The 26,765-nt window shown below is 44.8% G+C and overlaps 1 protein-coding gene across 1 annotated transcript in view; it reads right to left on the bottom strand.

Annotated features, from left to right (window-relative positions):
* Nucleotides 1-26,765, bottom strand: part of otog (otogelin) — a 336,135-nt gene that overhangs the window by 199,836 nt on the left and 109,534 nt on the right. The window contains exons 11-14 of the mRNA XM_034163547.1: nucleotides 20,864-20,973; nucleotides 17,543-17,668; nucleotides 7,546-7,654; nucleotides 1,655-1,701 (exon numbers count right to left, since the gene is read on the bottom strand). Coding sequence (XP_034019438.1) covers nucleotides 1,655-1,701; nucleotides 7,546-7,654; nucleotides 17,543-17,668; nucleotides 20,864-20,973 — 392 coding nt within the window. The remainder of the gene's footprint in view (nucleotides 1-1,654; nucleotides 1,702-7,545; nucleotides 7,655-17,542; nucleotides 17,669-20,863; nucleotides 20,974-26,765) is intronic.

Genomic DNA, 26,765 nt, shown 5'->3' with positions numbered 1-26,765 from the left:
CATTCAGTATGCTATGGACTCCAACTTAACGTCTCTAATGTCACAGCCTCCTTTTCTGTGTTTGTTCCCAAATAGGAAGCATGTTATTCAATTCAGTTTATTTCGACAGCACCAAATCACAACATACATCACCACAAGGCACTTCAAAAGACTAAGGTATAATCTAACCCATCCCATGAGCAAGCACTTCAGCAACAGTGGTAAAGAAAAACATCCTCAGGTGTTTTTGATTACAGGAAAAAACCTCAAGCAGACCAGACGCAGTGGGGTGACCATCTACTTTGGCCAAACTACCGAATAACAAATTAAATAAAATAAAGCATAATAATGAAATGCCAAACGTGCAAAGACAGAAATGTTGAAAGTAAGCAACCACACACGTAGAGTCTCATGGTTGCAACTACCTCATGGCTAAAATAAATAAATAAATGAAACATCCAAACTGCAAAAAGCATAGTCCCAATGAACAGAAAACACATGGTGAGTCCGTCCCCTAGCTTGTGATTTAATACTGTGGCTGAGTTAAACATCTCAGCCTGATTATTGACCAGTCTCTTTCTTTTAATTTACATATTACAGAGGTGACGAGCACTGCCCTATATCACTTATGATAGGTTCCTCCTGGCATCTGTCCATCTGCAGGAGATGATGGTGTAGTGTCCAGTTTATTTTTTGCTTTTTTGTTTGTTTGTTTTATAAACTTTTTCAATTCAGTTTCAATTTATTTCATTTATATAGCGTCAAATCACAACAAAGTTGCCTCAAGGCGCTTCACACAAGTATGGTTTAATCTTACCAACCACTGGAACAAGAACACAGGCTACAGTGGCAACGAAAAACTCCCGCCGATGATTTGAGGAAGAAACCTCAAGCCAACCAGACTCAGAGGGGTGACCCTCTGCTTGGGCCATGCTACCAGCACAGTTGACAGTACAAATGTACAGTCTTGTCTTTTGCTTCTATCTGCACCTGCGCAATTGACTTATCAGTCCAATGCCCTCTGCTCTCCATCACTCTCACAGACTCCCACTGGGGTTGCAGACTGGTCACAATGGGGTCTCTATATTTGGGAAAAAAGATCCCTCTTGGTTGCCATCACTCCCCATCAGTCTCCAACAGGTGTGAGAGTGTACTGAACTGTTTTAAACACTTGCACAAGTTGTGTGACCATTAACAGATACATGGGTCTCATAATCAGTCTTGATAAACTCTCACGTTTCAACTCACTCTCAACTTGATCCTGTGGGTCATAATAGATTCTCAAATGACTCTGCATGGGGTCGCATCAATGATCGCAGATATTAACATATTTTTCACTCGCACAATTCAGTCCCAATGCAAGCATGGTGTAAACGCAGATAGCAGATCACAACGGAGACCGGCCAAGACTTGCGAGAGTTGACAAAATATCATGATCTTGTAGGTCTTATATACGTCTCAGTCCGGTGTAAACAGGACATAAGCAGGAAATATTTTCCCTACATGTCATTTACTGTGGCAACTTATTCTTCATAGCTCACTCAATACAACAATGAATGTGATCATATGCAAAATCATCTTGTGGAAAGGCTGCATTGCTAAAAGCTTCTTCTGGTTGCACAGATGTTTCATTGAATGCGTTCCAGTAAGCTACTGACTGAGGGAAGGGACAAACCTGGACAGTTGTATTCAGTGCAGTTCCACACTCCACCCACACATGTGCTGAAACAGAAAGCAGAAAAATCCACAGGTGGCTCTGGAAACATGAAAGCCTGAGCTAATCAACAGGATCACTGACAGAAACTGAACACAGTGAACCCAGGTGGCCAGATCTCAAATGATTAAAAGGACTGCACAGAGTCTGCGGTACAATATCCAGCTTTCATACATGTTGCTGACATACAATGTAATACAGCCTCACATGGCCTCATATGCACTTGTGCTGGATTCATTTAAGTTCCAAAGTGACACAGTGAAAGAAGAATATGACAGAAAATAAGATTTTTGAGTACTGTCCTGAGTGTATATCCAAAGCCATGTAAATATGGCATGATAACAATAACAATAATAACAACGTTTAATGCGTCATGCCTTTTGCTAGAAATGCTGTCAGTAGGTGGATTTCCATTACAAATTTGAGCAAAATTTAATGAATATTTTCAGAATGTCAACAAAAGACAACTACAAAATGACTATGTTCCAAGTGAGTGATGCTACTGGGTTCTGTCCTCTCACAATAACTGTCATTCCAGTGATCACAGCAACAAAAGGATAAGTCCTGCTAAACATTGGCATCTCTTATCAGATTCAACTGCCATTTTACTTCAGTAAAGCTTTTGTGAACTTTTACTTCTGTGTTTGTGCTCGTGTAGCAGTTTGAATTCTTGCAAAAGTGTATTAAATTGAGGTAATTTAAAGCATTTGAAACAAATGCATTCAAAATTGAATAAGGAATAAAAGAAAATCAAAGAAACTAAAACTAAATAAAGACTGTCAGTAAGGCATATATTTAGAAATACGAAAGGATAAAATGTTAAACATTGTTGGTTTTTCTCAAATTTAGAATTTAAGATTTTAGTTTGAATCTTAGAAAAAGTAACCCTTTTAAATTCTCAATCAATTTCTGTCGGACATTTTAACATTTCAAGAGTGCCATGAGATAATATTAAATAGTTCCCACAACTCTAATACCTGAATGCTTGTTCCAGATTTAGTATCTTTAGAGTATCTTTAAAGAAGGGGGATAAAATAAAATAAAAAATCACATTACACATTTTAAGGTTTATGACATCAAATTAGAAAAGAATGCAGACTTCTCTACATAAAAAAAACAAACAAATAAATAAATAAATTAGACCCTTTCAATTCCCAGTGAAAACAAATCTTTGCACACTGATTACATTCTTAATAGAATATATTCTCTTAGTAAATTAACAATCTGCAAACCGTTGTCTTTAGACAAGTCAGATGGATGATCGATGGATGCACTGAACTAGGATCTGAGTGATCATGAAGGGCTACAATATACAGGACAGTCTGATACATAGGACAATCGCTGACCACTTAGATCCTTGTAGACCAAAACAAAACACTTAGAAAACATGGAGGGGTCTGAAATTTTCATCTTAGGTGCATGTCCACTGTGAGAGACATAATCTAAAAAAACAAAAAAAACAAATCCGGAAATCACAATGTACGAGGGCTGTCCATAAAGTATAGGTCCTTTTTATTTTTTTCAAAAACTATATGGATTTCATTCATATGTTTTTACGTCAGACATGCATGAACCCTCGTGCGTATGCGTGAGTTTTTCCACGCCTGTCGGTGATGTCATTCGCATGTGAGCACTCCTTGTGGGAGGAGTCGTCCAGCCCCTCGTCGGAATTCCTTTGTCTGAGAAGTTGCTGAGAGACTGGCGCTTTGTTTGATCAAAATTTTTTCTAAACCTGTGAGACACATCGAAGTGGACATGGTTCGAAAAATTAAGCTGGTTTTCAGTGAAAATTTTAACGGCTGATGAGAGATTTTGAGGTGACACTGTCGCTTTAAGGACTTCCCACGGTGCAAGACGTCGCGCTGCTTTCTCAGGCGCCGTCATCAGCCTGTTTCAAGCTGAAAACCTCCACATTTCAGGCTCTATTGATCCAGGACGTCGTGAGAGAACAGAGAAGTTTCAGAAGAAGTCGGTTTCAGCATTTTATCCGGATATTCCACTGTTAAAGGAGATTTTTTTTAATGAAAGATGTGCGGACGGGTCCGCGCGTCGGGACACAGCCGGCGCGGAGCAGCGGCACAGGAAAAACACCTCCGTGTTGATAACCATTTGTAAAATCCAGGCGGCTTTTGATGGCTTTCAGTGGAGTGAGTATATGAGAAATTGTTTAACAGCTGGACATGTTCCAACTTGTCCTTAAGGCTTCCAACAGAGGTGTTTTTCCTGTGGCGGAGCGTAGCGGCGGCTGCGAGCCGACGCGCGGACCCGTACGCACGTCTTTCATTAAAAAAATCTCCTTTAACAGTGGAATATCCGGATAAAATGCTGAAACCGACTTCTTCTGAAACTTCTCTGTTCTCTCACGATGTCCTGGATCAATAGAGCCTGAAATGTGGAGGTTTTCAGCTTGAAACAGGCTGATGACGCCACCTGAGAGCGCTGTGCGACGTCTCGCACTGTGGGAAGTCCTTAAAGCGACAGTGTCACCTCAAAATCTCTCATCAGCTGTTAAAAGTTTCACTGAAAACCAGCTTAATTTTTCGAACCATGTCCACTTCGATGTGTCTCACAGGTTTAGAAAAAATTTCGATCAAACAAAGCGCCAGTCTCTCAGCAACTTCTCAGACAAAGGAATTCCGACGAGGGGCTGGACGACTCCTCCCACAAGGAGTGCTCACAGGCGAATGACGTCACCAACAGGCGTGGAAAAACTCACGCATGCGCACGAGGGTTCAAGCATGTCTGACGTAAAAACATATGAATGAAATCCATATAGTTTTTGAAAAAAATAAAAAGGACCTATACTTTATGGACAGACCTCGTATGATTTTTTTAATCATTTATTTGTATGTTACTGCTGCAAATAAGTATTTCAACACCTGTGAAAATCAATGTTAATATTTGGTACAGTAGCCTTTGTTTGCAATTACAGAGGTCAAACGTTTCCTGTAGTTTTTCACCAAGTTTGCACACACTGCAGCAGGGATTTTGGACCATTCCTCCACACAGATCTTCTCTAGATCAGCCAGATTACTGGGCTGTCGCTGAGAAACACAGAGTTTGAGCTCCCTCCAAAGATTTGCTATTGGGTTTAGGTCTGGAGACTGACTAGGGCACTCCAGAAACTTGATATGCTTCTTATGGAGCCACTCCTTGGTTATCCTGGCTGTGTGCTTCAGGTCCATTGTCATGCTGGAAGACCCATCCACGACCCATCTTCAATGCTCTAACTGAGGGAAGGAGGTTGTTCCCCAAAATCTCACAATACATGGCCCCGGTCATCCTCTCGTTAATACAGTGCAGTCGTCCTGTCCCATGTGCAGAAAAACACCCCCAAAGCATGATGCTTCCACCTCCATGCTTCACAGTAGGGACGGTGTTTTTGGGATGGTACTCAGCATTCTTCTTCCTCCAAACACGGCGAGTGGAATTAAGACCAAAAAGTTCTATTCTGGTCTTATCTGACCACATAACCTTCTCCCATTACTCCTCTGGATCATCCAAATGGTCACTGGCAAACTTAAGACGGGCCTGGACGTGTGCTGATTTAAGCAGGGGAACATTCCGTGCCATGCATGATTTTAACTCATGACGTCTTAGTGTATTACCCACAGTAACCTTGGAAACAGTGGTGCCAGGTCTCTTCAGGTCATTGACCAGCTCCTTCTGTGCAGATCTGGGCTGATTCCTCACCTTTCTTAGGATCACTGATACACCACGAGGTGGGATCTTGCATGGAGCCCCAGTCCGAGGGAGATTGATGGTCATGTTTAGCTTCTTCCATTTTCTAATAATTGCTCCAACAGTTGATCTTTTTTCACCAAGCTGCTTGGCAATTGCCCCGTAGCCCTTTCCAGCCTTGTGGAGGTCTACAATTTTGTCTCTGGTGTCTTTGGACAGCTCTTTGGTCTTAGCCTTGTTAGTAGTTGGAGTCTTACTGATTGTGTGGGGTGGACAGGTGTCTTCATGCAGCTAACGACCTCAAATAGGTGCATCTAATTTGGAATAATAAGTGGAGTGGAGGTGGACTTTTTAGAGGTGGACTAACAAGTCTTTGAGGGCCAGACTTTTTGCTGATTGGCAGGTGTTCAAATACTTATTTGCAGCAGTAACATGCAAATAAATTATTAAAAAAATCATTGTTAAGGATTTTATATATATATATATATATATATATATATGTTATCACTGTTAAACATTTGGACCTTTGTCTTCTTTCTGATGAGAATGGTGTTGTGCTGTTTGCACTTAAACCCGAGAATGTACGTGTTATTCAACCTTGTTTTAGCATGCTGGGGTCAATCTGAACTGGGAATGAGGAGCTGGATGTACTTATTATTATTATTATACAACTTGTTTTCGTAGCCGCTAACGACTGGGAGTAAAAGAACTGAAGGTTGAATTTTGACTGATTGTGATGTGATGCTTAGTGTTCCAGGCAGATGCAGAACAGCTGATAACTGCAACAGATGAACGAGATGTGCTGACCTTCGACGATAAGAGTAAAAGAAAGAAACTGTTTTTGCTTACAGCTGCACTTATTGACGTGTGTTTATGTTACGGGAAGAAACTTGTCTTGCGTCATTCCCCCACCCTTAGGACAAGTTTTTGTTTATGTGATGAGGGATTCACTAATAAAAAGAGCGGAGCGCAGGCCAGACTTTAGTGTAGCCTTGGTGTACAGCCTGACTGCACTCCGCGCGTAAAATTTGACTTTCTGTCTCACTGGTGTTTCTTGACTCTGTCTTGTTAAAGGTTTTAAAAATGTTTGGAGGAGAAAATACCCAACAATCATACATGGTGATTTCCGGATTTTTTTTTTTTTTTTTTTTTTTTTTTGGATTATGTCTCTCACAGTGGACATGCACCTAAGATGAAAATTTCAGACCCCTCCATGATTTCTAAGTGGGAGAACTTGCAAAATTGCAGGGTGTTCAAATACTTATTTTCCTCACTGTATATTCTGAGTGACAGTAGCAACCAGAAGAGTCTCTTCAGCCACAGATTGCCCCTCCCCAAGTGCAGGACCAACAGGCTGAAAAACTCCTTTGTCCCTCAGACCATCAGACTGTACAACTCCTCACTTGGGGGGAGGAGGGGTAACAGGAAGACAGAGGACGGGAAGGATAGGAGCAGTAGTAGCCAGTAGCAAGCAGTATTTCTGGTACTTATATTTGGTACTTCTGGTACTTTACATTTTGCAAATTGTTTTTTTACTTCTACTTTTGATCATCTGTGTGTCTTCTTACCCTGTGTGCTGCTATACAATGTTGCTGGAACCTCAATTTCCCTGAGGAAGCCTTCCCAAGGAATTAATAAAGTATTATCTAATCTAATCTAGCAGCCGTCAGAGTTCAGGTAACACAGAAGTGATAGGCTATTTTTTTTTTTTTTTTACATTTTTTAAGAGTCTGACAGTAGCGTGACATTGTACACTGTCAGTTGTCTTTTTGGAAGGCTTGTAAATTAATGCATGACAGTATTATAGAAAAGGATGTATGTTGTACTTCGGCAGTATCTGTAAGTATTTTCTAAGATGAAAGGATGTTCTGACCATCTTGTGTAAAATTTAACCAAGTCCAACCTAACACAGAGGTTTGTTACTTCTGATTTAATCTGAGGTACAGTTTGTCAAGGGTTTGTGTCGACTGCATCTATTTTGGTCTCGGGTACAAGCAGAAGAATCTTTGCCTTCTCCTCCATCTCAGCCATTTATTGATTATATACAGACAGACTCTACACAGCTCTATACCGATGGATAAGCAACACTGTGTTGTTAGCACAACAATAAAAAAAGATATCTTTTCTGATGACATCACCTAGATAGTGAGAGAAAAGCTGACAAAGCTCACCAGTTGTTGCATTCTTCTTGCAGTGTGTGTCCAGATGGATAAATCATGCCGTGGTACTCGCAGGGACAGTCAGAGGGCATTACGCAGCTTCCCTCTTCATAGATCAGACCTGAGAATGCATGACATCATGTGAAGACAGAATACTTCCTAATTCCACAGGTAAAATGTTACTTCTATTCAATTCAATTCAATTTTATTTATATAGAGCCAAATCACAACAAACAACAAACAGGGTGCTTTATATTGTAAGGCAAGGCCATACAATAATTACGTAAAAACCCCAAAGGTCAAAACGACCCCCTGTGAGCAAGCACTTGGCGACAGTGGGAAGGAAAAACTCCCTTTTAACAGGAAGAAACCTCCAGCAGAACCAGGCTCAGGGAGGGGCAGTCTTCTGCTGGGACTGGTTGAGGCTGAGGGAGAGAACCAGGAAAAAGACATGCTGTGGAGGGGAGCAGAGATCAATCACTAATGATTAAATGCAGAGTGGTGCATACAGAGCAAAAAGAGAAAGAAACACTCAGTGCATCATGGGAACCCCCCAGCAGTCTACGTCTATAGCAGCATAACTAAGGGATGGTTCAGGGTCACCCGATCCAGCCCTAACTATAAGCTTTAGCAAAAAGGAAAGTTTTAAGCCTAATCTTAAAAGTAGAGAGGGTGTCTGTCTCCCTGATCCGAATTGGGAGCTGGTTCCACAGGAGAGGAGCCTGAAAGCTGAAGGTTCTGCCTCCCATTCTACTCTTACAAACCCTAGGAACTACAAGTAAGCCTGCAGTCTGAGAGCGAAGTGCTCTATTGGGGTGATATGGTACTATGAGGTCCCTAAGATAAGAAGGGACCTGATTATTCAAAACCTTACAAGTAAGAAGAAGAATTTTAAATTCTATTCTAGAATTAACAGGAAGCCAATGAAGAGGCCAATATGGGTGAGATATGCTCTCTCCTTCTAGTCCCCGTCAGTACTCTAGCTGCAGCATTTTGAATTAACTGAAGGCTTTTCAGGGAACTTTTAGGACAACCTGATAATAATGAATTACAATAGTCCTGTTGTGTGGGCCAACAGAAGAGGAGGTACTGCTGGCCCACCACCAGAGGGCGCCCTGCATGAAGTGCGGGCTTCAGGCACGAGAGGGCGCTGCCACCACGGACACAGCCGGGAATGACAGCTGTCACTCATTCTTCATCAACTCACTCCATAAAACCCAGACGTCATCTCCACCTCATCGCCGAGATATCGTACTTCTATGGAGGTAACTTTCTCTGCCAGCATTAAGTGATTCCAAGAGCTATTGTGTTGCAGCTGTCAACCAGAGGACCGACGTGGGTCGCGACTGTTTCGTCCTACGTCTCGTCAGATAAGTGGTTAAACAGACGTTGCACGAGTGTGTGTTAAAGGTGGAGGTGGCATTCCCACCGTTGTTGTTACGGGGTGTACACACACCCACACTTGACTGTCTTTGCTCTTCGCCAGCAGTACCAGATCCGACAGTCGGGGACGGTGATCACCTGGGAATTCGGGACTTGGCGGCTCCAGTATTCACCAGGTTTGGTGGCGGCGGAAATCGTCTGGTTCCGGCTCTTCTCAGGACAGACGTCTTCTATCCTCGAGCCTGCCCACACGTCACCTTTGTGGATTGACTGTTATCAGATTCTGAGATTGTCTGTATATTCGTTGTGCACCTTCACAACATTAAATTGTTACTTTTTTGGCTCATCTATTGACCGTTCATTTGCACCCACTGTTGTGGGTCCGTGTCACTACACTTTCACAACAGGATATCTCGGCCAGCGTCATGGATCCCGAGGGGCGTCACCCATCTGTTGGACAGCCAATGGAAGAGCAGGGTGCACAGGCGTCTGCAGGAGGCGTGCTCGGTGAGTTGCAGCAAATCCTCACCGCCTTTACCGCTCGGCTGGATTTGATGTTCGAGTAAAACGTCATCCTTAATCACAGGATGGAGGCTCTCACCGCACAGGTGGAAGCGCGCGATCAGAGCGCTGCTGCGGCTCCTCCTCCTGCCGACCCGGTGCCGAATACAGACATTCCAATGGTCGTTCAACGAACCCCCCCACCATCCCCTGAAGCATACATAAGTCCCCCAGAGCCGTACGGGGTTGTGTGGAGACGTGCGCGGACTTTCTGATGCAGTGTTCGCTCGTCTTTGCACAACGACCCGTGATGTACGCGTCTGATGCCAGCAAGGTGGCTTATGTTATTAACTTGCTTCGGGGTAAGGCACGCGCCTGGGCTACGGCGCTCTGGGAACAAAACTCACGGTTGTTATCAGCATACACTGGGTTTGTGGGGGAGTTCAGAACAGTGTTTTATCACCCTAACAGAGGAGAGACCGCTTCAACAATGCTGCTGTCAATGCGACAGGGGCGCCGGTGCGCAGCCGAATATGTAGTCGACTTCCGCATCGCGGCTGCGAGGTCCGGCTGGAATGACGTTGCGCTCCGCGCCGCCTTCATAAACGGACTGTCATCGGTCCTGAAGGAGCATCTGGTAGCTAAGGAAGAACCGCGGGATTTAGATGGGCTTATCGATCTCGTTATACGGTTAGACAATCGGTTGGAGGAACGTCGTCGGGAGTGAGGCGAAAGACGTGGCTGGGTACGCGCCGTCCCTCTCCCTTCCGGGTTCGAAAAGGGGCCGCCCTCCCCACGCTCCACAGCCGCAGCGCTCTGTGGGGCAACAGCTCCCCCTGCTGACGTTGCTAGGGAAACGCACAGGGCCAAACCGAGAACAGATGACAAAGAGGAGGCTGGTCCGCGGGGAGTGTTTTCTCTGCAGCTCAAAGGAGCACAGACAGAAAAACTGCCCCAAACGGCCACAACGACAACAACCGCCCTTAGAGACTGGGCTAAGGGGGGGTCATAACATTCACGTGGGACACACACATATTGCCACACGACTCCCAGTTACAATCCTGAGTGGGGATTTAACCTTTCAAGCCCCAGCACTGGTGGACACGGGGTCAGAAGGGAATTTGCTAGACAGCAGATGGGCAAGGGAGGTAGGGCTCCCTCTGGTGGCGCTTCCTTCGCCATTGCAGGTGCGGGCACTAGATGGCACCCTCCTCCCTTTAATCACACACAAGACACAACCAGTAACTCTGGTGGTGTCTGGAAACCATCGGGAGGAGATTGAGTTTTTTGTAACTCCTACCTCCCGCGTGATTTTGGGCTTCCCATGTATGTTGAAACACAATCCCCGGATTGATTGGCCGTCTGGGGTAGTGGTTCAGTGGAGCGAAACCAGCCATCGGGTGTGTTTAGGATCCTCGGTTCCTCCCGGTTTACATGCTAAGGAGGAGGTCAAAGTCCCTCCCAATCTGACGGCAGTGCCGGTTGAGTACCACGATCTTGCTGACGTCTTCAGCAAGGATCTGGCACTCACCCTTCCCCCGCACCGTCCGTACGATTGTGCCATTGATTTGGTTCCAGGCGTTGAGTTCCCGTCCAGCAGGCTGTACAACCTCTCACGACCTGAGCGCGAATCAATGGAGACCTACATCCGGGACTCATTAGCTGCCGGGCTGATCCGGAACTCCACCTCCCCGATGGGTGCAGGTTTCTTTTTTGTGGGCAAGAAAGATGGCGGACTCCGTCCATGCATTGATTACAGGGGGCTGAATGAGATTACGGTTCGCAATCGATACCCGTTGCCATTGTTGGATTCCGTGTTCACCCCCCTGCATGGAGCCAAAATCTTTACCAAGCTGGATCTTAGAAATGCGTATCACCTGGTTCAGATCCGGAAGGGAGACGAATGGAAGACGGCATTTAACACCTCGTTAGGTCACTGAGTTCCTGGTCATGCCGTTCGGCCTCACCAACGCCCCCGCGACGTTCCAAGCCTTGGTTAACGACGTCTTGTGGGACTTCCTGCACCAATTCGTCTTCGTATATCTGGACGATATTCTCATCTTTTCTCCGGATCCTGAGACCTATGTCCAGCATGTACGTCAGGTCCTGCAGCGGTTGTTAGAGAACCGACTGTGTGTGAATGGCGAGAAGTGCGAGTTTCACCGCACCTCTTTGTCCTTCCTGGGGTTTATCATCTCCTCTAACTCCGTCGCCCCTGATCCAGCCAAGGTTGCGGCGGTGAGAGATTGGCCCCAACCAACAAGCCGTAGGAAGCTGCAACAGTTCCTCGGCTTCGCTAATTTCTATAGGAGGTTCATTAAGGGCTACAGTCAGGTAGTTAGCCCCCTGACAGCCCTGACCTCTCCAAAAGTCCCCTTCACCTGGTCGGATCGGTGCGAAGCCGCGTTCAAGGAGTTGAAACGACGGTTCTCTACTGCGCCAGTTTTGGTGCAGCCCGACCCTAGCCGCCAGTTCGTGGTTGAAGTGGACGCCTCTGACTCAGGGATAGGAGGTGTGCTATCCCAGAGCAGAGAGACCGATAAGGTTCTTCACCCGTGTGCCTACTTTTCTCGCAGGTTGACCCCGGCTGAACGGAACTATGACGTCGGCAATCGAGAACTCCTTGCGGTGAACGAGGCTCTTGAGGAGTGGAGACACCTGTTGGAGGGAGCGTCTGTGCCGTTCACGGTTTTCACTGACCATTGGAACCTGGAGTATATCAGGACCGCCAAGCGGCTGAACCCCAGGCAAGCCCGCTGGTCACTGTTCTTCGGGCGTTTTGACTTCCGGATCACCTATCGCCCCGGGACCAAGAACCAGAGGTCGGATGCCTTGTCCCGGGTACACGAAGAGGAGGTCAAAACTGCACTGTCGGATCCAACAGAGCCCATCCTGCCTGAGTCCACTATCGTGGCCACCCTCACCTGGGACGTGGAGAAGATCGTCCGGGAGGCCCTGGCACGAAGCCCGGACCCGGGAACTGGACCAAGAAACAAACTGTACGTCCCACCAGAGGCCAGGGCTGCGGTCCTTGACTTCTGTCATGGTTCCAAGCTCGCCTGTCATCCAGGGGTGCGAAGGACAGTGGCAGTTGTCCGGCAGCGCTTCTGGTGGGCGTCTATGGAGGCCGACGTCTGGGAGTACATCCAGGCCTGCACCACCTGTGCCAGGGGCAAGGCTGACCACAGGAAGTCCCAAGGTCTGCTCCAACCGCTTCCTGTACCTCATCGCCCCTGGTCCCACATCGGCCTGGATTTTGTCATGGGTCTCCCACCGTCCCAGGGCAACACCACCATCCTCACGATAGTGGACCGATTCTCCAAGGCGGCCCACTTCGTGGCCCTCCCGAAGCTCCCTACGGCCCAGGAGACAGCGGACCTCCTGGTCCACCACGTCGTCCATCTGCATGGGATCCCCACTGACGTAGTCTCGGATCGTGGTCCCCAGTTTTCCTCTCACGTCTGGAGGAGTTTCTGCAGGGAACTGGGGGCCACCGTGAGCCTCTCGTCCGGGTACCATCCACAGACGAACGGACAGGCAGAGCGGGCCAACCAGGAGCTGGAACAGACCCTTCGCTGTGTGACATCCGCGCACCCGACGGCCTAGAGCAACCACCTGGCCTGGATCGAGTATGTGCATAACAGCCAGGTGTCTTCTGCTACCGGCCTCTCCCCATTTGAGGTGTGTTTGGGGTACCAGCCCCCATTGTTTCCCGTGGTGGAGGGAGAGGTCGGTGTGCCCTTGGTCCGGGCCCACCTTCGGAGGTGCCGTCGGGTGTGGCGCACCGCCCGTTCGGCCTTGTTGAAGGCCCGGACGAGGGCCAAGACCCATGCAGACCGCTGGCGGTCCCCGGCCCCTGCATACCAGCCCGGGCAGGAGGTGTGGTTGTCGACGAAGGACATTCCCCTTCAGGTACAGTCACCAAAACTGATGGACAGGTTCATCGGACCATTTCGCATCCTCAAGGTCCTTAGCCCTGCCGCAGTGAAGCTGGGAACTGGAGCTTCACTGCGGTTCCACATCTCCAGAATCAAACCGTACCACACCTCACCCCTCTGTGCTCCCGGTCCGGCGCCGCCTCCTGCCTGGATCATTGACGGGGAGCCGGCTTGGATAGTGCGCCGGCTCCTGGACGTCCGTCGAATGGGCCGGGGGTTCCAGTATCTGGTGGACTGGGAGGGGTATGGACCCGAAGAACGCTCCTGGGTGAAGAGGAGCTTCATCCTGGATCCGGCCCTCCTGGCCGATTTCTACCGTCGACACCCCGATAAGCCTGGTCGGGCGCCAGGAGGCGCCCGTTGAGGGGGGGGTCCTGTTGTGTGGGCCGCTAGAAGAGGAGGTACTGCTGGCCCACCACCAGAGGGCGCCCTGCCTGAAGTGCGGGCTTCAGGCACGAGAGGGCGCTGCCGCCACGGACACAGCCCGGAGTGACAGCTGTCACTCATTATTTCCTGACAGCTGTCACTCATTCTTCATCATCTCACTCCATAAAACCCAGACGTCATCTCCACCTCATCGCCGAGATATCATACTTCTATGGAGGTAACTTTCTCTGCCAGCATTAAGTGATTCCAAGAGCTATTGTGTTGCAGCTGTCAACCAGAGGACCGGCGTGGGTCGCGACTGTTTCGTCCTACGTCTCGTCAGATAAGTGGTTAAACAGATGCTGCACGAGTGTGTGTTAAAGGTGGAGGTGGCATTCCCACCATTGTTGTTACGGGGTGTACACACACCCACACTTGACTGTCTTTGCTCTTCGCCAGCAGTACCAGATCCGACAGTCGGGGACGGTGATCACCTGGGAATTCGGGACTTGGCGGCTCCAGTATTCACCAGGTTCGGTGGCGGCGGAAATCGTGTGGTTCCGGCTCTTCTCAGGACAGACGTCTTCTATCCTCGAGCCTGCCCACACGTCACCTTTGTGGATTGACTGTTATCAGATTCTGAGATTGTCTGTATATTCGTTGTGCACCTTCACAACATTAAATTGTTACTTTTTTGGCTCATCTATTGACCATTCATTTGTGCCCCCTGTTGTGGGTCCGTGTCACTACACTTTCACAACAAGTCCAGCCTAGAGGAAATAAATGCATGAATTAGTTTTTCAGCATCACTCTGAGACAAGACCTTTCTAATTTTAGAGATATTGCGTAAATGCAAAAAAGCAGTCTTACATATTTGTTTAATATGCACTTTGAATGACATATCCTGATCAAAAATGACTCCAAGATTTCTCACAGTATTACTAGAGGTCAGGGTAATGCCATCCAGAGTAAGGATCTGGTTAGACACCATGTTTCTAAGATTTGTGGGGCCAAGTACAATAACTTCAGTTTTATCTGAGTTTAAAAGCAGGAAATTAGAGGTCATCCATGTCCTTATGTTTGTAAGACAAACCTGCAGTTTAGCTAATTGGTGTGTGTCCTCTGGCTTCATGGATAGATAAAGCTGGGTATCATCTGCGTAACAATGAAAATTTAAGCAATGCCGTGTAATAATACTGCCTAAGGGAAGCATGTATAAAGTGAATAAAATTGGTCCTAGCACAGAACCTTGTGGAACTCCATAATTAACCTTAGTCTGTGAAGAAGATTCCCCATTTACATGAACAAATTGTAATCTATTAGATAAATATGATTCAAACCACCGCAGCGCAGTGCCTTTAATACCTATGGCATGCTCTAATCTCTGTAATAAAATTTTATGGTCAACAGTATCAAAAGCAGCACTGAGGTCTAACAGAACAAGCACAGAGATGAGTCCACTGTCTGAGGCCATAAGAAGATCATTTGTAACCTTCACTAATGCTGTTTCTGTACTATGATGAATTCTAAAACCTGACTGAAACTCTTCAAATAGACCATTCCTCTGCAGATGATCAGTTAGCTGTTTTACAACTACCCTTTCAAGAATTTTTGAGAGAAAAGGAAGGTTGGAGATTGGCCTATAATTAGCTAAGATAGCTGGGTCAAGTGATGGCTTTTTAAGTAATGGTTTAATTACTGCCACCTTAAAAGCCTGTGGTACATAGCCAACTAATAAAGATAGATTGATCATATTTAAGATCGAAGCATTAAATAATGGTAGGGCTTCCTTGAGCAGCCTGGTAGGAATGGGGTCCAATAGACATGTTGATGGTTTGGATGAAGTAACTAATGAAAATAACTCAGACAGAACAATCTGAGAGAAAGAGTCTAACCAAATACCGGCATCACTGAAAGCAGCCAAAGATAACGATACGTCTTTGGGATGGTTATGAGTAATTTTTTCTCTAATAGTTAAAATTTTATTAGCAAAGAAAGTCATGAAGTCATTACTAGTTAAAGTTAAAGGAATACTAACTCAACAGAGCTCTGACTCTTTGTCAGCCTGGCTACAGTGCTGAAAAGAAACCTGGGGTTGTTCTTATTTTCTTCAATTAGTGATGAGTAGTAAGATGTCCTAGCTTTACGGAGGGCTTTTTTATAGAGCAACAGACTCTTTTTCCAGGCTAAGTGAAGATCTTCTAAATTAGTGAGACGCCATTTCCTCTCCAACTTACGGGTTATCTGCTTTAAGCTGCAAGTTTGTGAGTTATACCACGGAGTCAGGCACTTCTGATTTAAAGCTCTCTTTTTCAGAGGAGCTACAGCATCCAAAGTTGTCTTCAATGAGGATGTAAAACTACTGACGAGATACTCTATCTCACTTACAGAGTTTAGGTAGCTACTCTGCACTGTGTTGGTATATGGCATTATGGAACATAAAGAAGGAAACATATCCTTAAACCTAGTTACAGCGCTTTCTGAAAGACTTCTAGTGTAATGGAACTTATTCCCCACTGCTGGGTAGTCCATCAGAGTAAATGTAAATGTTATTAAGAAATAATCAGACAGAAGGGAGTTTTCAGGGAATACTGTTAAGTCTTCAATTTCCATACCATAAGTCAGAACAAGATCTAAGATATGATTAAAGTGGTGGGTGGACTCATTTACATTTTGAGCAAAGCCAGTTGAGTCTAATAATAGATTAAATGTAGTGTTGAGGCTGTCATTCTCAGCATCTGTGTGGATGTTAAAATCGCCCACTATAATTATCTTATCTGAGCTAAGCACTAAGTCAGACAAAAGGTCTGAAAATTCACAGAGAAACTCACAGTAACGACCAGGAGGACGATAGATAACAACAAATAAAACTGGTTTTTGGGACTTCCAATTTGGATGGACAAGACTAAGAGTCAAGCTTTCAAATGAATTAAAGCTCTGTCTGGGTTTTTGATTAATTAATAAGCTGGAATGGAAGATTGCTGCTAATCCTCCGCCTCGGCCCGTGTTACGAGCGTTCTGGCAGTTAGTGTGACTCAGGGGTGTTGACTCATTTAAACTAACATATTCATCCTGCTGTAACCAGGTTTCTGTAAGGCAGAATAAATCAATATGTTGATCAATTATTATATCATTTACTAACAGGGACTTAGAAGAGAGAGACCTAATGTTTAATAGACCACATTTAACTGTTTTAGTCTGTGGTGCAGTTGAAGGTGCTATATTATTTTTGTTTTTGAATTTTTATGCTTAAATAGATTTTTGCTGGTTATTGGTGGTCTGGGAGCAGGCACCGTCTCTACGGGGATGGGGTAATGAGGGGATGGCAGGGGGAGAGAAGCTGCAGAGAGGTGTGTAAGACTACAACTCTGCTTCCTGGTCCCAACCCTGGATAGTCACGGTTTGGAGGATTTAAGAAAATTGGCCAGATTTCTAGAAATGAGAGCTCCTCCATCCAAAGTGGGATGGATGCCGTCTCTCCTAACAAGACCAGGTTTTCCCCAGAAGCTTTGCCAATTATTTATGAAGCCCACCTCATTTGTTGGACACCACTCAGACAGCCAGCAATTCAAGGAGAACATGCGGCTAAACATGTCACTCCCGGTCCGATTGGGGAGGGGCCCAGAGAAAACTACAGAAATTAAAAATGTAATCAGTGACTACAAGCCTGATCGGTCAAATAAGGGAAAGGTGATTTAGCATATGAATCCCTTTGAGATCAAAAGACAGAACTGAAGCGGTTTATTTTCAGATCAAAGCTGTCCTGCATTTGGAAAATATCTTAAGGGCCTCCAATATCAATCAGAATAACAGACACTCACCATCAGGGCAGTAGCATCCATCCAGACAGGCCAGATTGCTGTCGATACACGTCCGCTCCAGGTTGCAGGACACCGGGCAGCAGCTGATGCATTCCTTATAGCCCAGCTCCGAAGGACACTGCTTCACTAGTCACGTAGATGTCAAACATGTCAACGATTATGTGACAAAACCATCATTTTTTGACAGAGCCAATCAAGCTGTTATTCCATCTTTAATTTAAAAACATATTTCCTTTGTTGCCTTTTTAAAAAGGTTCTGGTAAAGCATTGTGTCTTCAATAAAAAGGGAAGGAGCTGTGTTTTACAGTAGAAATCAGCTCATAACTATATTTAATGCCATACGTAATTTGGCTGTAATAATAATAATAATAATTAATTTAATTTTAATGCACTTTACATTTATAATAAATCTCAAAGTGGTACAGCCATTTAAAGGAAAGATCGCTAAAATCAGAAACAAAAATAGGCAGATAAAAAAATAATTAAAACAATAGGGGAAGTAAAAATTTTAAAATTTTAAAATGTGTGTAAGAACCAGTAGAATCCATTGTTCTCGTTCAATGCTGGACAGCAAAAGCAGAGACACCATCTAATCAACTCCATATTGTCGTATGTATCATTTTTGAAACATACTTTTCTTGGGTCAAGCATTATAGGGTTAATGTGCAACAGAGGTGGTCAAATTGAACTCCTGAAGTGGTAGCTCATCTACTGTTACTCATCATTATCTCTGAATACTTGTTTTCACTATACTGTAGAGGTGACACGAAGTCACCATCAAGTCATTCCCAAGTCATTAATCAGCAAGTCCCAAGTCAAGTCTCAAGTCAGCTTGCAAACAATTGGTGGTCATTATGACTTGAGACCTGACTTGGGACTTGCTGATTCATGACTTGATGGTGACTTCGTCCCACCTCTGCTATACTGCTATAACACATTTTGAAAAAAAATACCAAACGAGGTTGTTAAAGAAGGTGAAATGAAAAGATGTTGCTTGTTGTGCAGACATTCAGCTTTAATTCAAGGGGTTTCTTATTATATTTAGTGTATTCAATTAACATGTGTCTGAAAATTAAGGGACTATGTATGAAACTGCCTGTTGCACCTTCAGGGTTAACATGTTTTTTTTTTTTTATTAAATACCTTGAATTAAAGGCCCGGTCTCACTGGGGAGGGGATTAATTGCGCATGAATTGAGTATACAAATGTTGGGCGTTCATTGTCGTCTGCAGCAGTGGCCAAAAATGACAGATGTCGCAGTATGAATTACGGATATATAAATAATGTACAGCGAATATATAACAAACACTCACGGATGTATAACGCATGTATTGAGCAAACGGATAATACGCATTGCGATTATCACGGAAGTATTACAGATGTATTGACAATGCATTGCACACGTGTTGCGCATGCACGGCATGTGCATTGAGGTCATAAATGAAGTGCACTCAGGCCTTTCGGCATCACTATTCACACCAACACTACAGCCTCTGGAGCATTTGCTGGACTTGGACAAGCTGATTGGAGTAAACAAGCAGTGAACAGGGCAAGTGGTGACGTCAGTGGATCGCATCAGAGCGCAGGTCGTCTGAATGATTAACAAGAAGTTAAATCTGTTATAAACATAGGAATAAATACTGTAACAGCTGCAGACAAGAAGGAAAAAACATGCAACTGTTTTATCAAGCCATGACAATGTAAACAAGTCAAATAATTATTTTTTAAGATGGCTCAAAATGCTTTCTTCAGCTTCTTAGGCGCGCGTGAATGGCCCGGGCTGCAGCCTCCTCTGTGATTCAGGAAGTGATTTGAGCTGTTTTCAATGGCGAATTTGCAGAAAACATGATTAATCTGCTGAGAATTAATTATTTTATATACACAGCGTCCAGCGCAGAGCGCATGGCAGCCTGTAGAACAAAGAACAGCATCCAGCTGTGAACTCAGCGGGTGGGATCATCAGGACACGGGTCCTGCAGCTGCGTGAAGCAAAGCATGCTCGTGTCAGTGCGCCTTTATGTTGTTGGACATTTCCACAGCTGGACTGGCACTGACTGGCAGGTATGTCGTCATGGTACTTTGGGTTTACGTGGAGTGTTTGTTGTGTATTCGCAAATTGTCCGCAAATCAGATGCAAAGATGACGTAATACAACGGCTTTATTCGTGGCCACTCTGTATGCACTCGCTACATCTTATTTTAGTTTGTGATGTGGACATGATAGGCACGCAATATATCCATTTTACAGACTGCCCTAGTCCGCTGCCAAGCCGCAATACCCCATCATTTGCGGATAACGGTGGATATACAGCACACAGATTGAGTACGTATTGTGTATGTATTGCGTATGTAAGGCGGATGTCATCCACAGCCAAAATTTTGTGCAGCTCAAAAATCCTGGCAACAGAAAAACGTGCCTCTGCGGATAATTGCGGACGTGTGCGGTTGTCGGCCGACTCATACAAGCATGTTTCACGGATATTGCGGACGTTTAGCAAATATGAACCAATTCTGTGCGCAATTCATATGCAAATCATCCTAAACGCCAGTGGGACCGGGCCTTAAGGCTCAAACTCTACACTACAAGCACATCTTTGTTGTTGCATTTCAACTGCATTGTGCTGGCGTACAGAGGCAAAATTAGAATGTGTGTGGTTGTCCAAATACTTATGAGTTTGGCTGTATATGGGGACTTTAACATATACTGCATTTACTACAAACATCTTATCACAAAACTGTGTACATCTCAGGACAGTGTGGACATACAGTATCCCACTGCAGACTGCAGAACTGTCCTGAATTACATCTTTGGGAACAGCAACCAAGAAGTGCACATGGAGATTATAGACGTTTATGACATCATAAGGCAGGTTTTTATGTTAATGAAAGAGATAAATGTTAAATGTTTTAAGGTATAGCAAAATCACTACCAAATTCCATTTGTCTTCCTTGAACTGAGGACCATCTCCCAAATCTGTCCATAACATTTTGACATATGACAAATGGAGAGAAATTACAAAAGATGATTACACAACCTCCAGACTCAGAAGACATAACAATAGAACACATTTTCACATTTCATCTGATGAACATTTTGCAGAAGACAACTGGTTGAGGATTGGGGGTAGCTTGTAGGAGTCCCATGCCATGGGTCATACAGGTCCATAAATCTGCAGATTATCAGTCTAACAAACCCAAACAGATGATTAATTTGATGAAGAATAACTAAGCCTTAAATTTATTTACTGTAATGTTTGGCTTAACTCAAGACTCAGGTCTCCGTGGCGCAAAGTTTGAGACACTTGGAGGCGAGTAAACATACCACATTGAGGAATGTGCTGCCTCCATTTGTGCAGTGGGTGGTCAGCATGGGCACAGGCCCGAGCATACTCAGTGAACACTTGGCATACCACATCACCATTGGGACCCGACCTTCAGAGGAACAAACAGAGAAGGACTCTTATCAGAGCCAGAAAAGGTGTGGTCACAGAGCTTGGTAAAATGAACTGCAGAGACTCTCTCAGCTGAAACACATGAGTACCAGCTGGTTGTATTAGTGTCAAGCATGCAGGTTAACTGGAGAAGTGTCGGCTAATGAAGAAAATGAAAAAGCCTTGCACCTAAAGAATCAGAACAGAGAGGCATGCTGATGGAGTCCTAGTGTGGCCGTACAACCCTTTAGAATCCCCATTCCATGGGAATTATTCCTTTGTTCCACAAATAGCCATGTCTGTGGAGACAGCCTGGACCACTACTTTGGCTAAGTGGGTACATTCAGGATCAGGTACTTCAACCACCAACCAACCAACACAATTAGAGAGAAGTTTGAAATTTCTTGCAGAAATTTACAAAGGTAAGAGAATCTTATACCCCATCACACATACGCCGATTGTGGCTGAACTGCGTCAGAATGACCCATGCGGCCACAATCGGGAAATACTGAGGTGCAGTCTGAAGACCAACAAACGGCAGTCTGTGAAGATTTAAGTATTTGGACCCATTCGCTCAGCTGTCCCAGGTGTGTTGCACATGTTCAAAATACTCCGCCATCGAGATGCAACACACATCTGACGGCGGTCTATATGCAGTTTTTGCATCATCTGATCGCAGTCTACGTATTCTGGTGGCATCAAAACAGCATCTGAAATGATCTGATCACGGTTGATTGAGCTCTGAGGTCGATCAGTCACAGCAAGCCTGCCGGCATGTTCTGCCACGTTTGTCCACCTCCACTGGACCCTGGTCAGGGAGGGCAAAGGAAATGTTGATATGTAATAACTAGGGGTGGGCAAACATAAAAAAATCTTAATCGCATTAACTCAATGACTTTCTGTGATTAATCATGATTAATCGCATGGTATATGTGAAACCCAAAAATGAATTCAAAAGCCGCTTAAAAGCACAGTTTTATTTGAAAATGTAAATGAACATTGCATAAATTTGAAAATGTAAATTTCAACTGAAACACACTAATGAAATCAAATATAAAACCACTGGCAGGTCATTTGTTATCCTGTTTCATATCAAAACTAGGACTGCAAGCAGTCATATACGGGCCCTCGTTCTGCGCGACCGCCTACCCAGGGCAGTGTGTTCTCTAGTGAGCACATGTGGGCATGTGCATGCAGGGGCAACCACTCATCACACAGTTAAAATTTTAAACAAATCACACAATGCAACAAGGAGTTATGACATGTTGATTGTTCATCCACCAGGGGGCACTCAGTGTACAAACAGAGGGGCTGGGTGTGTTCAGGAGCCAACCGTTATCATACATGTGAAGTTTCAAGTCAATCAGGCAAAGCATGAAGGTGTTATGACTTGATGTTCCATGGCAAAGGGTCAAAATGGCGGCACCATAGCGGCCACACCCTTCAACATAGAGAAAAGCTTTCGATAACTGTTGGTCAGTGTCATCTCTGGATGTTGTCAAAGAAATTTGAAGTGCATTGGACAATATCCCTAGGAAGAGTTCGTTCAAATACAACATGTGGAAATCACGCCAAAATGAGAAGAAAATTCAAAATGGCCGACTTTCTGTTTGGAGTAGACCCATGGTGCAAGAGACTTTTTTGTACGTCTATGCAAGTCACACATGTGTACCAATTTTCATCTCCCTACTCCAAAAAAACCCCTATGTGGAGGAGTTTTAGAAAGATTCAAGGGGGCGCTATTGAGGCATTTTGCCCCGCCCATGGGCGACGCCCCTATGAATTGTAAGAGGTTGTCATGCTCGACCTGTGTATCAATTTTCATGATGATGTGACAAAATTAAAGCCGTCAAAATGAAGAACATAATTTAATGGCGAATGGGCAATATTCGGCACGCCGCCACACGGACGCAGTTACTCGTAACTTCACGGCGTTCATCGCCTATGTTCACCAATTTGCTCTGCATGTTTTAGAAGTGGAATGAAGTTGATTGGGTTAAGTATGTGACATCAGGACCTCTTAAAGTAAAAATAGGACATTGTCAATATTTCACCATGACAGTAAGAGATTTTTTTCGTGCGTCCTGGCATGGTAAATACTGAATTTCGTAAGGCTACGAAGAAAAAAGCCCTATGCAGAGGGGTTTTTGAAAATTTCTAGGGGCCGCTATTTCGCGATTTTTCTGCGACCATGTGCGAGGCCCCCAAAATATCGAATTTCGGATCCGGTCAGACGACTTTGGAAAGTTTGGTGAGTTTTTGAGCATGGGAAGAGGCCGAAATTTCGATTTCAAGAGTGATAATAATAATAATAATAATAATAATAATAACTAGGACTGCAAGCAGTCATATACGGGCCCTCGTTCTGCGCAACTGCCTACCCAGGCCAGTGGGTGCCCTTGTGAGCACATGTGGGCATGTGCATGCAGGGGCACCCACTCATCACATACACTCAACAAAAATATAAACGCAACACTTTTGGTTTTGCTCCCATTTTGTATGAGATGAACTCAAAGATATAAAACTTTTTCCACATACACAATATCACCATTTCCCTCAAATATTGTTCACAAACCAGTCTAAATCTGTGATAGTGAGCACTTCTCCTTTGCTGAGATAATCCATCCCACCTCACAGGTGTGCCATATCAAGATGCTGATTAGACACCATGATTAGTGCACAGGTGTGCCTTAGACTGCCCACAATAAAAGGCCACTCTGAAAGGTGCAGTTTTATCACACAGCACAATGCCACAGATGTCGCAAGATTTGAGGGAGCGTGCAATTGGCATGCTGACAGCAGGAATGTCAACCAGAGCTGTTGCTCGTGTATTGAATGTTCATTTCTCTACCATAAGCCGTCTCCAAAGGCGTTTCAGAGAATTTAGCAGTACATCCAACCAGCCTCACAACCGCAGACCACGTGTAACCACACCAGCCCAGGACCTCCACATCCAGCATGTTCACCTCCAAGATCGTTTGAGACCAGCCACTCTGACAGATGCTGAAACAATCGGTTTGCATAACCAAAGAATTTCTGCACAAACTGTCAGAAACCGTCTCAGGGAAGCTCATCTGCATGCTCGTCGTCCTCATCGGGGTCTCAACCTAACTCCAGTTCGTTGTCGTAACCGACTTGAGTGGGCAAATGCTCACATTCGCTGGCGTTTGGCACGTTGGAGAGGTGTTCTCTTCACGGATGAATCCCGGTTCACACTATTCAGGGCAGATGGCAGACAGCGTGTGTGGCGTTGTGTGGGTGAGCGGTTTTCTGATGTCAATGTTGTGGATCGAGTGGCCCATGGTGGCGGTGGGGTTATGGTATGGGCAGGCATCTGTTATGGATGAAGAACACAGGAGCATTTTATTGATGGCATTTTGAATGCACAGAGATACTGTGACGAGATCCTGAGGCCCATTGTTGTGCCATACATCCAAGAACATCACCTCATGTTGCAGCAGGATAATGCACGGCCCCATGTTGCAAGGATCTGTACACAATTCTTGGAAGCTGAAAATGTCCCAGTTCTTGCATGGCTGGCATATTCACCGGACATGTCACCCATTGAGCATGTTTGGGATGCTCTGGACCGGCATATACGACAGCGTGTACCAGTTCCTGCCAATATCCAGCAACTTCGCACAGCCATTGAAGAGGAGTGGACCAACATTCCACAGGCCACAATTGACAACCTGATCAACTCTATGCGAAGGAGATGTGTTGCACTGCATGAGGCAAATGGTGGTCACACCAGATACTGACTGGTATTCCCCCCAATAAAGCAAAACTGCACCTTTCAGAGTGGCCTTTTATTGTGGACAGTCTAAGGCACACCTGTGCACTAATCATGGTGTCTAATCAGCATCTTGATATGGCACACCTGTGAGGTGGGATGGATTATCTCAGCAAAGGAGAAGTGCTCACTATCACAGATTTAGACTGGTTTATGAACAATATTTGAGGGAAATGGTGATATTGTGTATGTGGAAAAAGTTTTAGATTTTTGAGTTCATCTCATACAAAATGGGAGCAAAACCAAAAGTGTTGCGTTTATATTTTTGTTGAGTGTAGTTAAAATTTTAAACAAATCACACAGTGCATCAAGGAGTTATGATATGTTGATTGTTCATCCACTAGGGGGTGCTCAGTGTACAAACAGAGGGGCCGGGTGTGTTCAGGGGCCAACCGTCATCATACATGTGAAGTTTCAAGTCAATCAGGCAAAGCATGAAGGAGTTATCATGACTTGATGTTCCATGGCAAAGGGTCAAAATGGCGGCACCATAGCGGCCACACCCTTCAAACATAGAGAAAAGCTTACAATAACTTTTGGTCAGTATCAAGTTTGGATATTGTCAAAGAAATTTGAAGTGCATTGGACAAAATCCCTGGGAGGAGTTCGTTCAAATACAAAATGTGGAAACCACGCCAAAATGAGAAGAAAATTCAAAATGGCTGACTTCCTGTTTGGAGTAGACTCATGGTGCAAGAGACTTTTATGTACGTCTATGGAAGTCACACATGTGTACCAATTTTCATCTCCCTACTCCAAAAAAACCCCTATGTGGAGGGGTTTTTGAAAGATTCAAGGGGGCGCTGTTGAGGCATTTTGCCCCGCCCATGGGCGACGCCCCTATGAATTGTAAGAGGTTGTCATGCTCGACCTGTGTATCAATTTTCATGATGATGTGACAAAATTAAAGCCGTCAAAATGAAGAACGTAATTTCATGGCGAATGGGCAATATTCGGCACGACGCCACACGGACGCCGTTACTCGTAACTTCACGGCGTTCATCGCCTACGTTCACCAATTTGGTCTGCATGTTTTAGAAGTGGAATGAAGTTGATTGGGTTAGGTATGTGACATCAGGACCTCTTAAAGTAAAAATAGGACATTTCCTGCCACTACCGGGGGGCGCTATGGTGCAGGTGGGAACTTAAGATATGTAGACGTTCAGGGCAGAGCCCTCATCATGTCCAGCACGTTTGAAGGATCTATGATGAAGTATGTGGGCATGACAGCCGTTCGAAGTGAAATGGCGTGCTCCGAAAAGCTCGCCAAAGTTTGACGACCCCTAGTAGCCACGCCTTTTGACTTAATTAGAATCTTTTGATAACTTTTGATCACCACTGTGTTGTGATGATTTTGACCAAATTAGAAGATGATCGGATAAAATCCCTAGGACGAGTTCGTTCAAATGTAAGTAGTGGAAATGGCCAAAAATGGCAAAAATTTGCTCAAAATCGAAACTTAAAATCAAAATGGCCGACTTCCTGTCGATATTTCACCATGACAGTAAGAGACTTTTTCGTGCGTCCTGGCATGGTAAATACGTGTACCAAATTTCGTGAGGCTACGACGAAAAAAGCCCAAAGCGGAGGAGTTTTTGAAAATTTCTAGGGGGCGCTATTTCGCGTTTTTCTGCGACCATGTGCGTCGCCCCCAAAATATCGAATTTCGGATCCGACCGGATGACTTTGGAAAGTTTGGTGAGTTTTTGAGCATGGGAAGAGGCCGAAATTCCGATTTCAAGAGTGAGAATAATACAACCCCTGGCAAAAATTATGGAATCACCGGCCTCAGAGGATGTTCATTCAGTTGTTTAATTTTGTAGAAAAAAGCAGGTCACAGACATGACATAAAACTAAAGTCATTTCAAATGGCAACTTTCTGGCTTTAAGAAACACTATAAGAAATCAAGAAAAAAAGATTGTGGCAGTCAGTAACGGTTACTTTTTTAGACCAAGCAGAGGAAAAAAATATGGAATCACTCAATTCTGAGGAAAAAATT

Source organism: Thalassophryne amazonica, chromosome 2 (assembly GCF_902500255.1).
Source record: "Thalassophryne amazonica chromosome 2, fThaAma1.1, whole genome shotgun sequence".
NCBI lineage: Eukaryota > Metazoa > Chordata > Actinopteri > Batrachoidiformes > Batrachoididae > Thalassophryne > Thalassophryne amazonica.
This window is presented reverse-complemented; position numbering and strand designations above follow the sequence as displayed.